The 13636-nt window shown below is 46.1% G+C and overlaps 1 protein-coding gene across 3 annotated transcripts in view; it reads left to right on the top strand.

Moving 5' to 3' along the window:
• Positions 1-6224: 6224 nt before the first annotated feature.
• The window catches only part of nwd1 (NACHT and WD repeat domain containing 1), a 57830-nt gene continuing 50418 nt past the window's right edge, over positions 6225-13636 (top strand). Inside the window, exons 1-3 of one of the 3 annotated variants that reach the window (XM_048548386.2) lie at positions 6225-6366; positions 9479-9659; positions 11984-12069. In XM_048548386.2, the coding sequence (XP_048404343.2) occupies positions 9542-9659; positions 11984-12069 (204 nt within the window). In that variant the 5' untranslated portion in view covers positions 6225-6366; positions 9479-9541. Of the gene's footprint in view, positions 6367-6604; positions 6701-9478; positions 9660-11983; positions 12070-13636 lie in introns of those variants that run through there. The other 2 variants (XM_059652272.1, XM_048548387.2) reach the window with 2 other exon arrangements.

A 13636-nucleotide genomic window follows, 5' to 3' on the forward strand; every position in this document is an offset into this window, starting at 1 on the left:
CTTTTTTTTTACTGCCTTGTAATGAGTGACAAGTGTGAATGTCGTCCACTTCCCCCAGGAGCTTACTCTTCTGTTATTCAGGCCAATGTTGGCTGGCCACTTTACCTGCTGTGATAATCACTCAAAAGAGGTGAATAAAACTTCTGGCTCTTCCTCCTCAAATTCAGGATTTCAATGAAGTTGTCCCCACCCTCAGGTCTGACTCAGTGGTGTCTTCCTGAGTTATAGATAATAAAATGTGAGGCTGGATGAACACAGCAGGCCAAGCAGCATCTCAGGAGCACAAAAGCTGGCGTTTCGGGCCTAGACCCTTTATCAGAGAGGGGGATGGGGTGAGGGTTCTGGAATAAATAGGGAGAGAGGGGGAGGCGGACCGAAGATGGAGAGAAAAGAAGATAGGTGGAGAGAGTATAGGTGGGGAGGTAGGGAGGGGATAGGTCAGTCCAGGGAAGACGGACAGGTCAAGGAGGTGGGATGAGGTTAGTAGGTAGATGGGGGTGCGGCTTGGGGTGGGAGGAAGGGATGGGTGAGAGGAAGAACAGGTTAGGGAGGCAGAGACAGGTTGGACTGGTTTTGGGATGCAGTGGGTGGAGGGGAAGAGCTGGGCTGGTTGTGTGGTGCAGTGGGGGGAGGGGATGAACTGGGCTGGTTTAGGGATGCGGTGGGGGAAGGGGAGATTTTGAAACTGGTGAAGCCCATATTGATACCATTAGGCTGCAGGGTTCCCAGGCGGAATATGAGTTGCTGTTCCTGCAACCTTCGGGTGGCATCATTGTGGCACTGCAGGAGGCACATGATGGACATGTCATCGAAAGAATGGGAGGGGGAGTGGAAATGGTTTGCGACTGGGAGGTGCAGTTGTTTGTTGCGAACTGAGCGGAGGTGTTCTGCAAAGCGGTCCCCAAGCCTCCGCTTGGTTTCCCCAATGTAGAGGAAGCCACACCGGGTACAGTGGATGCAGTATACCACATTGGCTGATGTGCAGGTGAACCTTTGCTTAATGTGGAATGTCATCTTGGGGCCTGGGATAGGGGTGAGGGAGGAGGTGTGGGGACAAGTGTAGCATTTCCTGCGGGTTGCAGGGGAAGATGCCGGGTGTGGTGGGGTTGGAGGGCAGTGTGGAGCGAACAAGGGAGTCACGGAGAGAGTGGTCTCCCGTGACTCCCTTGTTCGCTCCACACTGCCCTCCAACCCCACCACACCCGGCACCTTCCCCTGCAACCGCAGGAAATGCTACACTTGTCCCCACACCTCCTCCCTCACCCCTATCCCAGGCCCCAAGATGACATTCCACATTAAGCAGAGGTACACCTGCACATCTGCCAATGTGGTATACTGCATCCACTGTACCCGGTGTGGCTTCCTCTACATTGGGGAAACCAAGCGGAGGCTTGGGGACCGCTTTGCAGAACACCTCCGCTCAGTTCGCAACAAACAACTGCACCTCCCAGTCACAAACCATTTCCACTCCCCCTCCCATTCTTTCGATGACATGTCCATCATGGGCCTCCTGCAGTGCCACAATGATGCCACCCGAAGGTTGCAGGAACAGCAACTCATATTCCGCCTGGGAACCCTGCAGCCTAATGGTATCAATGTGGACTTCACCAGTTTCAAAATCTCCCCTTCCCCCACCGCATCCCTAAACCAGCCCAGTTCGTCCCCTCCCCCGACTGCACCACACAACCAGCCCAGCTCTTCCCCTCCACCCACTGCATCCCAAAACCAGTCCAACCTGTCTCTGCCTCCCTAACCTGTTCTTCCTCTCACCCATCCCTTCCTCCCACCCCAAGCCACACCCCCATCTACCTACTAACCTCATCCCACCTCCTTAACCTGTGTGTCTTCCCTGGACTGACCTATCCCCTTCCTACCTCCCCACCTATACTCTCTCCACCTATCTTCTTTTCTCTCCATCTTCGGTCCGCCTCCCCCTCTCTCCCTATTTATTCCAGTTCCCTCTCCCCATCCCCCTCTCTGATGAAGGGTCTAGGCCCAAAACGTCAGCTTTTGTGCTCCTGAGATGCTGCTTGGCCTGCTGTGTTCATCCAGCCTCACATTTTGTTATCTTGGAATTCTCCAGCATCTGCAGTCCCCATTATCTCTTCCTGAGTTATAGATGGTTCCTGCTCCTCAGCTTGAATTGGCTTTGTTCAAACTGCCTTTCCTGTTGTGTTCCCTGAAATTCTCTGTTCCCTCCCTTCCCCTTTTCTCTTGCCCTCTCTTTCTCTCTCTCCCTTTATCTTTACTTCTCTCTCTCTTTAATCTCTGATTTCCCATTTTAAATGTCATTTTAAACTCTCTCCCATCACGCTAGCCATTTCATCATCCTCAATCTCTAGGTGAACCAATGGCCACCTTTTTAAAAATCTCAGGTTCCTGTCCTTCATTTGTAATCCTGATCAAGTTCCTTACTAAATGTTTTCACCATTCAATGCCCAGAACCTTCAAAGCTCCAAAATGTCTTCCTCTAATTCTGTTCAGAACACAATGACACCAAATGGAGCATCTCTACATTGGAGCAGAACAAACTCAAAAATGCATTTTGCAGTTTTTGCTTTTCCACATTGTTTCTAAAGCAAAAGTTTACTATTTACTTTGTTCCTTATATCTGTGGGTTCAAGTTACAGTGTAAAGTCTCATTCCCAATTGCCTTGCATAGTTAATTTCTTCAACTGCACATTGGAACATATGAACACAAGAAATAGGAACAGAAATTGACTGTCTGGCCCCTCCAGGCTGCTCCACCATTCAATAAGATCATGGCTGATCTTTTCATGGACTCAGTTCCATTCACCCACTCACCGTAACCATTAATTCTTCTACTATTCAAAAATCTACCTATATGTGCCTTAGAAACATTCAACGAGGAAGCCTCAAATGCTTCACTGGGTGGGGAGTTCCACAGATTTGCAACCCTTTGGTTGAAGACGTTCCTCCTCAGCTCAATCCTAAACCTACTCTGCCTTATTTTGAGGCTATGCCCCCTCACTCTAGTTTCACCCGCCAGTGAAAACAGCCTCCCTGCTTCTGTCTTATTTATTCCCTTCATAATTTTATATGTTTCTGTAAGATATCCCCCCACCCCTTCATTCCTCTAAATTCTGGTGAGTGCAGTCACAGTCTACTCAACCTCTCCTCATAAACCAACCCCCTCAACTCTGGAATCAACCAGTACATCATTTCTCAAGTGAGGAGACCAAAACTGCACACAGTTCTCCAGGTGTGGCCTCACCAACACCTTATACAGCTGCAGCATAACCTCCCTATTTTTAAACTCCATCCCTCTAACAAGAAAAGACAATATTCCATTTGCCTTCTTAATTACTTGCAAACCAACTTTATATGATTCACAGATAACCAAGTGTGAGGCTGGATGAACACAGCAGGCCAAGCAGCATCTTAGGAGCACAAAAGCTGACGTTTCGGGCCTGGAGACCTCATCAGAAAATGATTCACATTTGTTTTAAAATTTAAAATTCATATTTGTTCCCTTTTCAAATCATTCCTCATCTCCAGTCCCACCCTCCTGAGAGGCACTGAGTTCAAGATTACTGCCACCCACTGAATACAAATGTTCTCCCTTATATCCCTTATCCAACACTTTAAATCTGCATTTGTTGGTCTTTGTGTCATCAGCTTCTCTTTGTTTACTTTATTCAAACCTGTCAGAATTTTATAAATGTTCTCGGGTCTTCCCCTTGGCTTTCTTGAGAGGTAGTGACAGAGTCAGCTTATCACTTACCAAACGTGAAAACAATTAATGCAACACTCCACAGATTAGAAATTAGAAGTAGGCCCAGAAAAAAAGCTAAAAGATATGTGGGTCAGTCTGAAGTACAGTGTGCAGTTCAGGTCACCCAGCTATTTGAAGGATGTCACTAAATTGGAGACAGTTCAGAAAAGGTTTACCGGAATGTTCCTGAAATGGAGAGTTTTTGAGATATAAAAATAGATTGGAAAGGCTAGGACTTTTTCACTGAAAGTAGGAGGTTTAGGGGCGACCTTATTGAAGTTCATAAAGTCACATTGGACATAGCAGGTATCTTCTCCCTCGGGTGGGGGAGTTCAAAACTCGGGGCATATTCTTAAGGTGAGAGGAGAAAGTTTGAAAAAGGACATGAGGGGCAATGTTTTTACAGAGAGAGTCCTTTGTGTGTGGAATGAACTCCCAGAGAAAATGATGGTTACAGGTACAGTTATAATATTTAAATGACATTTGGATAAGTTCATGAATAGGAAAGGTTTGGAGGGATACAGGACAATACAGGCAGGTGGGACTGGTTTAGTTTGGGAACATGGTCAGTGTGGACCAGTTGGACTGAAGGGCCTATTTCCATGCTGTATGACTCTCTGACTCTAGGTAGTGTAAGGTTAGTGAGTGAACAATTCATTTCAGAATTCTTCATTTTTACAGGTTGGTTAAAATTATTTTTTCCTATTTCCTTTAGACTGGCTTGTTAACCAACTAGCTTTGAGCATACAGAGTGAGACAGCACCGAATTTACATCTGTGGTTTTGTTTGTTTTGTCTGAAGCTATTCCCTTTTCTGAAAAAAAAACATGTTTTGAAGTTAACAGTTAAAAATGTCCATCATATTTAGGGTTTTGTTCCATGACACAACCTAATCTTGCAACTGAAACCTGTCTCCAGATAATTCTCTAGGCTTGGGGGCTCTCACATCCTTCCTGAAGTGTGGTAACCAGAGGTCGGTGTAATTTTTGAACTTCTCTCCTTTTGTACTCAAAGTGGTCTCTACTTCTGGAGCCCTAGATCCCACGCGCTTTGCTAATTATTCTCTCAGTATGCCCTACTACCTTCATATGAGCCCTAAGGTGCTCCCTGAGCATTCATACTCTTTGGAACTGCTGTGCGTGTTATTCCATATTCCCTCTCCAGGTTGTCAAAACATGTCACCTCTCAGTTCTCGAAATTAAATTCCATTTGCCACTTGATTGCCCAACTGTCTCACCATGTCCTGATACAGTTGATCAGTATCATCCTCACTGTCTGCTACACAGCTTGTAACTTTTGAGATTTGACTCTGTATTCTAATAGGCAAGTCATTCAAATATACCAAAAGGCCCATTCACCAGCCTTTAGGAAGTGCTGCTTGTCCACTGGAAAAGCACACACTGTCACACTCCTTTTTTTTTCTTTTAATCTAACTTTTTTATCCAAGCCAACAATGACCATCTATTCCCAACAGCCATGGCTTAGTTAATCAGCCTTTCATGTGGCACTTTGTCAAATAGGCTTTCAGGAACAGGCGAAAAGCCTCCCAAAAAATAAACAAGAGGCCATCTGGAGGGAGCAGAGAAGATCAGGAGGAGTACGAGCTTTCTGAGTGTGTGGTACTCTCAGTGTGCAGCAGGAGGGCAGAGGATTGAGGGCAGAGCCCGCACACCCCAAAAGGTCTGCTTCTGAGCTGTAGCCTGATGTGTAAGTGCCTTGGGACCCTGCAGCAACCTTGTGATAATGTTACACATCACTCGGTATAAATAGCACAAGTGCGGGCAAAGTTAAAACACAGGTAGAAGATTATCAGATTGCATGCAAGATAAATATGAGCATACGGACATGAACACACAAAGTAGGCAGAATACTCCTTACAATACAATTTATGTATTTGTACATATTAGTACATTAAATGTGTAAGTCAGAGCCTGGAATATCTGAGTTTACCATATCGAGCAGGGTTTAATATTAATCTATAATAAATTGTATTACCATGTTGAGCAGGGTTTAATATTAATCTATAATAAATTGTATTACTTTGAAGTCTAAGCTTGAAGACAGTCCTTGACCCGTGCTTTCTCCTCCTCGAACAGTCTGTGAAGAACCCAAACTCATAATAAGGCCTTTGTAACCACCACGATTAAAAGAGAGCCATTCTACAGCACACTGCCAGGCTCCTTCCTTCATTCTGCGCTACTACTGCCAAACACTGGGGCATGTCAACAGGTCAAACAGGATCCTTCTCTTGAGTTACCAGCTGAGAACATCGATCTTTGTTGTTTGTTCCAGGTACCTAGATGCAGAAATAAACACAACAACAATACACTTCCGGCTGGTATAGAAAGCCTGAAAGGGTGGCTTATAATTCATTTTTATTGAAATGCTAATTCTTCCTGACAACAGCCAAGAGCTTAAATCAGAACAAGGCAACACCGAAAGGGCAGAACAAAAGATGACTAAAGTTTTGACCCTGGCCAGGGGGAGGAGAAAACGTCAAAGCTTCACTATGGAGTGATCAGTGATCACAGGCAATAATCTGTTTTAATGTGACTGACTTTACTGCCCCCTTTAAAGGGTTTGACAAGACTCCATGTAGGTAGTTGACCCTTTGATTCGGAGGGCACGTTGGTGAGTAAAATGCACATACCTTTAGATATTTTTGTTCCTGCACATCGGGTATAATTGTCCAGGTTAACTACGTACAATTCCGGACACCCTGCCATAGGATGAAAGTTGTTAAACTGGAAAAGGTGCAGAAAAATTTACCAGGATGTTGCCAGGACTGGAGGTTTTAAGTTATAAGGAGAAGCTGGATAGGCTGGGACTCTTTACCCTGGAGCATCAGCGGCTGAAGGGTGACCTTATAGAAGTGTATAAAATTATGAGGAGCATAGATTGCGTCAATAGCCAAGGTCTTTTCCCTTTGGTAAGGGAGTCCAAAACTACAGGGCACAGGTTTAAGGTGAGAGGAGAAAGATTTAAAAGGGACCTGAGGGGGAGCTTTTCACACAGAGGGTGGTGTGTGTATGGAACGAGCTGCCAGAGGAAGTGTTAGAGGCGGGTACAATTACAACATTTAGAAGACATTTGGACAAGTGCATGAATAGGTCAAACCCAGGCAGATGAGTCTAGTTAAGTTTGGAAAACCCGGACAGCAAAGAGGAGTTGGGCCGAAGGGTATGTTTCCATACTGTCTGACTCAATGGTGTTTGTCACATGTAGCTGATCACTGGAGTGACAGAGCCCACTGAGCACCCTTGCCAATGTTTAATTCTTTGCATGGAGACCTGTAAGTCTGCAAATCACAGGCAAGTGTACAGTTTTATCATTGATGCCAATACTGTCTTAAAATACAGATTGTGCACAGACTGTATTGTAAGCTGATTGCTATATTAGCTTAGGGACATCAAAATCTAATACACTTTGGATTTGCTGATCTACATTGGATCCCAGTATGTCACCCTCTCAGATTTTAAATTCATATCACTTTGTTAAATCCTTTCCTTGGCCTCAGTCCTCCCTATCATTGTGTCCCTTTCCAGCCCTCTCTGCTCCTTTGCTTCAAACCTCTTGCCGATCTTTGGTTTTAATCACTTCATTGACATGTGTGCCCTCAGCTGCACACACCTTGAACTCTGGAAATCTCTCCCAGACTCTCTCGGTCTCTCTCCCTCCCTCAAATACTCTGAACCCCAATCCTGACCCACTTTGACCAAGCTTCCAGTGGCCCTTCCCAAAGTTTGGTGTGAGCTTCCGCTTGATAGTGCTCCTGAGAATAGTCTTGCAGCAGTTTTCTATGTTCAAGGTGCTGCATAAATGCAGGTTGTTGTTGACACTGTTTCACAGTGTCTCAGCCCTTTGTAGTTTTTCGGCTTGAGCGCAATATTTATTTGTCATTTATATCAATGATGTGGATGAAACTATAGGAGGTGTGATTAGTAAACTTGGAGATGACCCAAGTAGAGTATGATGGTATAGTGGGCAGTGAAGAAGGTTATCTAAGGTTACAAAGATCAATTTGGGTCAATGGGTTGAAGAGTGGCAGATAGAGTTTAATTTGGATAAATTTATTTATTATTTATATTTAAATTTATATTTATTATGGATTTATTGCTTTTTGGTAAAACAAACAAGGACAAGACTTACACAATTAAAACTAGGGCTTTGGGCAGTGTTGTAGAACAGAGAAACTTAGGGATTCCGGTACATAATTCTTTGAATCTGCATCACATGTAGATAGTGTGGTTAAGAAGCCGTTTAGTACACTCATATTCATAGCTTAGACCAGAGTATAGGAGTTGGAACGTCATGTTGAGGTTGTAGAGGACATGGGTGAACTGGAGTACTGTGTCCAGTTCTGGTTGCCCTGTATTAGGAAGGATATTATTAAGCTGGAGAATGTTCAGAAAAAATTACCATGATGTAGCTGCGAAGAGAAGGCTTGAGTTATAAAGAAAAGCTGGTTTTGTGGGACTGTTTTCCACAGAAGCATAGGAAGCTGAGGGGTAACCTTATAGAGGTTTATAAAATCATGAGGGGCTCAGATAAAGTGAATGGCAGGCGCCCCTTTCCCTAGTGTGGGGGAATTCAAGACTAGGGAACTTATTTTTCGGGTGAGAAGAGAAATATTTAAAAAAACATGGGGGCAATTCTTTTTACATCGAAAGTTGGTCGTGTGTGGAGTGAATTTCCAGAGGAAGTGGTGGATGTGCATACAGTTACAACGTTTAAAAGACATTTGCATATATACATGAATAAGAAATGTTTGGAGAGATATGGGCGAAGTGCAGGCATTTGGGCCGAGTTTAGTTTGGGATTATGGTCGGCATGGACTGGTTGGACTGAAGGGTCTGTTTCCATTCTGTATGACTCTGTAGCTCTAGAAGAGTATAGGAGTAGGTTAGGCTCAGGTTTTTAGCTTCTTTCAGGGGCAAATTACTGCAGATGCTGGAATTTATACTGAAAACAAAAAAATGTTGGCAATCACAGCAGACTTTTCAGAGTCACCCAGACTGAAAACGTAAGCTTGCTGTCTCTCCACAGATGCTGCCTGATCCTGATTTCCAGCATTTTATGTTTGCAGCTTTAGCTTCTTTTGTTGCCAAAGACAGAAAGAGAGTTTGGCTGGAGGTAATTCTTTCAATGTGATGGAATGTGGTCACAGCGAGTGTCAGTATTGAGAGCATTCAATTAGCGGCTTAATCCAGCAATTAGTTGCTTATATTAACTGAATGAATTCCAATGTTTGCAAAGATCACTTCTCCAAGAATTAGCTCAGAAATGAAGCCAAGTCGTCGTCAAGTTGCTAACTTTCCTGACTGAAGATAAACAGAGACATCAGATTTCAGTTCCTAGGGTGTGTAGACAGTACTTTTAGGGCATGAATGCAATACAGACCGTAGTTAAGGGAGAGTTAGCAGGCACAAAGAGCAAAGAGGGTGAGTGAGGGTTAGGGAGGGGAAGACAGGGAATAATTAGATTGGCCGCAAGAGGCACACTGGGAGGATGTGGTGCTTAACTTCGACATACAATCAGGGATGGAAACAAGATCAAAGTGCAAAGACATTCTTTTTGGAGAGAATGAGAAAGAGAGAGAGACGCTGATGAGATGGGAATAACTGGCAGGAGAAAAGAGCAGAGACACACTTTCGAAAAGCTGGGAGGGAGGATGGGGAAAGTCGTTGATAAATAGAGGGATTGAAGCAGTTAATTGTCCATCCTCTTTTTATTGTTCAAACAGGTTGAGATACCGATTGTCCGGCTAGTGACAGATTGGCAGCACCAGCCGGTGTGTGCCCACAGGATGAAAGCTGGGATCTTTGGCACCGACCATCGACATGCCTTACTCCGAGGGGAGCACACCGAGCTGCCCGTGGACCAGTCTAAGTTGGTCCGGGTGTTCATCAGTTCCACATTCACAGGTTCAGCACTAAACACCAGCACCTCCTGCCTGCTGTGCTTTAACTGATGTTGAGGATAGGGGACAGTACTGAGGCCAGGAAGTGGGGAATTACCAAGGGTAACTGGGCTAACTCGGCCAGCTAGGGATGAGCAACATTCCTGGGAATTGTGTGGATCAAATAATTTCCGTTCAACCTATTCGGGGATATTAGTACTCAACCCTGGAGCGGGGGGAGGTGAACTCAGACCTCTTGTTCCAGAGGCAAGGACACTGTTGCTGTGCCATAAGGGCCCCAACTATGTGGATCACAGCTAAATACAACTTTAGGCTCATCTGTCCTACCCCCGTGGAGAGAGTGTCCTCCTGTTCCTCACTTTGTAGGCAGCAGAGAAACAGAGAGAGGAACTGTCAGGGCGATCCAGCCTGGAAACACCTGGAAGTCCTATCCTGCCCAAACAATAGTCATTTCATTACTGGTTGTTTTGTCCAGTGAAATCTGTAAAATCGATTGGCAGATCTCCTAGCCCACCCATGCCACTAAGTGTTGATGTGGAGGCAGGAGAGAAATTTGGTGACAATAGGGGTGTTCCTATCAACTACCAACTCTGAAGTATACAGGGATCTGGTATACAGAGCCATGGAGTCATACAACATGGAAACAGACCCTTCGGTCCAACCAGTCCATGCCAACCAGACACCTCAATTTGATCTAGTTCCATTTGCCACCATTTGACCCATATCCCTCTGAACCCTTCCTATTTTTACGCCCATTTGGATGCCCTTTAAATGTTGTCATTGTACCAGCCTCCACCACTTCCTCTGGCAGCTCATTCCATACACACACCACCCTCTGTATGAAAAAGTTGCCCCTTAGGTTCCTTTTATGTTTTTCCCCTCTCACCTTAAACCTATGCCCCTCTAGTTTTGGACTCCCCTACCCTGTTAAAAAGACCTTGGCTATTCACCCTATCCATGCCCCTCATGATTTTATAAACCTCTATAAGGTCACCCCTCACCCTCCGATGCCCCAGGGAAAATAGCCCCAGCCTATTCAGCCTCTCCCTATAGCTCAAACCTTCCAACCCTGGCAACATCCTTGTAAACCTTTTCTACACCCTTCCAAGTTTAACAACATCCCTCCTATAGCAGAGGGACCAGAATTGCAGTATTAGAAAAGTGGCTTAACAAATGTCCTGTACAGTCACAAAGTGACATCCCAACTCCTATACTCAATGAATCACACAGTTATCATGTAGGTGCAGCAAGTAATTACAAAAGCAAATCATAGAATCCCTACCCTTTCCCTGTAATCCTGCATTTCCCATGGCTAACCCACCTAGCCTGCACAATTTAGAATGGCCAATCCATTTAACCTGCCCACCTCTGGACTGTGGGAGGAAACTGGAGCACCCGGAGGGGCACCACACAGATGTTGGGACAACATGCAAACTCCAGACAGACAGTCACCCGAGGGTGTAATTGAACGCAGGTCCCTGGAGCTGTGAGGTAGCAGGGCCAACCACTGAGCCGCCGTGCCACCCTGAAAATGGAACGCTGGGCTCTAATACAAAGGGGACTGGAGTAGAAGAGCAGACAAACTTAGTGTCACTTGTGAGACCACGACTGGAACATTAAGTGCTATTTTGTCACCTCATGTCAAAAATAAAAGCTTTAGGAACATCATGTCCAAGGTTCACTGGACTGATCCCTGGGATGAGAGGGTTATCTCCTGAGGAAAGGTAGGGTCTGAGTTTAGAAGAATGAGAGGCCCTTAGCTGAAACATTCAGTGGGGACATGACAGGGTGGGTGCTGAGAGGACATTCCCCCTCACGGGAGAGGCAACAACTGAGACACAGTTTCAGCATAGAGGGTTTTCCCATTCCAGATGGAAATGAGGCATTTATTTTCTCAGAGAGAGTTTTTGGGAACACAGAGAGAAAAGGAGCTGGTAAGACTCACAATTATTCGTAAGGCACTGGGAGATAGACTATCACAGAAGTCCCAGGACATCAGGTGTCAAATGTAAAGTTGTGGCCGAGGTCCGATTACCCAGGCTGGCTGGAGGAAGGTGTCACATGCCAATTGGCTGCATGATTCCAATATTACTGACCACCCCTCAAACAAATCCATACATTTGAATGCAATTTGGAATGCCCCAAGTCAAGATGGAAAGACTCTCCTTCCTGGGAATTCTTTCCAGCTATCACTTTCTGACCAGCTCTGTTAAGATCTGTATCTCCCAGGCCCAACATTCTCAGATTAGGCTGTAGTTTTATGGCCCACTCCCAGAGCAGGCTGCTCAGAGACAATAGACAGTCACTAGCTCTTGCTGTGTTTTCCAGATATGAGCATGGAGCGTGACGCTCTCCTGGACAAGGCCTACCCAAAGGTACAGGAATTCTGTCAGAAATTGGGCCTAGTCTTTGAGGTGAGTCAGACCATTGTTCAGCCGGGGGAAAAATATCTCAAGGGATCCATGCTCTTCCTCAGTTAAGACTATGGTGCTAACTTAACTATTCACCGAGTAAAGGGGAATCTGATGGGAGAGATTGTTTGTGTGTTTGAGAGAGAGAGGGGAGGGGGCAGGAAAGGGGTGTGTAATGGGGAAAGGAAATGGGGGTGGAGAGGGTGGGTGAGGGAGATTCAACATGAGGAAAATGAAGCAGACTGAGGCAGAGGGAGTGTGAGGGAAATGGAGTATGAGGGATCTTCAGTCTGAGGCAGAGTAAGTGTGAGGGAAATGGAGCATGAGGGAGTTTCAGTCTGAGGCAGAGTGAATGTGAGGGAAATGGAGTATGAGGGACCTTCAGTCTGAGGGAGTGTGAGGGAAATGGAGTGTGAGGGAGTTTCAATCTGAGGCAGAGGGAGTGTGAGGGAAATGGAGTGTGAGGGAGTTTCAGTCTGAGGCAGTGTGAGGGAAATGGAGAATGAGGGAGTTTCAGTCTGAGGCAGTGGGAGTGTGAGGGAAATGGAGCATGAGGGAGTTTCAGTCTGAGGCAGAGGGAGTGTGAGGGAAATAGAGTGTGAGGGAGTTTCAGTCTGAGGGAGTGTGAGGGAAATGGAGTGTGAGGGAGTTTCAGTCTGAGGCAGAGGGAGTGTGAGGGAAATGGAGCATGAGGGAGTTTCAGTCTGAGGGAGTGTGAGGGAAATGGAGTGTGAGGGAGTTTCAGTCTGAGGCAGAGGGAGTGTGAGGGAAATGGAGAATGAGGGAGTTTCAGTCTGAGGCAGAGGGAGTGTGAGGGAAATGGAGTGTGAGAGAGTTTCAGTCTGAGGCAGAGGGAGTGTGAGGGAAATGGGGTGTGAGGGAGTTTCAGTCTGAGGGAGTGTGAAGGAAATGGAGAATGAGTGAGTTTCAGTCTGAGGCAGTGGGAGTGTGAGGGAAATGGAGCATGAGGGAGTTTCAGTCTGAGGCAGAGGGAGTGTGAGGGAAATGGAGAATGAGGGAGTTTCAGTCTGAGGGAGAGTGAGGGAAATGGAGTGTGAGGGAGTTTCAGTCTGAGGCAGTGGGAGTGTGAGGGAAATGGAGTGTGAGGGAGTTTCAGTCTGAGGCAGAGGGAGTGTGAGGGAAATGGAGCATGTGACAAATGGAGTGTGAGGAAGATTGCGCTTGAGAGAGGTAGCAGGAGAGAGATGGAGTGTGACTGAGAAGGAGTGGAGAGGGATAGGAAGTTTGAGGAAGAAGGAGAGGGAGCGTGTTGGAGATTGAGCATGAGGGAGGGGGAGTGTGACAGAGAGAGTTTGCAGTGTGGGTGGATTGTGACATGGAGTGGGTATGGGAGTCGTGCTGGACACGGTGACTTCAGAGTTGAACTCTGGAGTTTAAATGTTGGGTGGGGGGGAATCGCAATGAGGGAGTAGAGATGCACTCTGGGGAGGGTGAGTCTCGGATCACATGAGGGGGAATCGCCTGGTCGCCCAAGCCCACGAGCTGTGCTGGAAAGGCTCTACCTTCCTGCAATGCAGCAGTTCTCATTGACCCTCCACTGCCAGGGCTT

The sequence above is a fragment of the Stegostoma tigrinum genome, chromosome 18 (assembly GCF_030684315.1).
Source record: "Stegostoma tigrinum isolate sSteTig4 chromosome 18, sSteTig4.hap1, whole genome shotgun sequence".
NCBI lineage: Eukaryota > Metazoa > Chordata > Chondrichthyes > Orectolobiformes > Stegostomatidae > Stegostoma > Stegostoma tigrinum.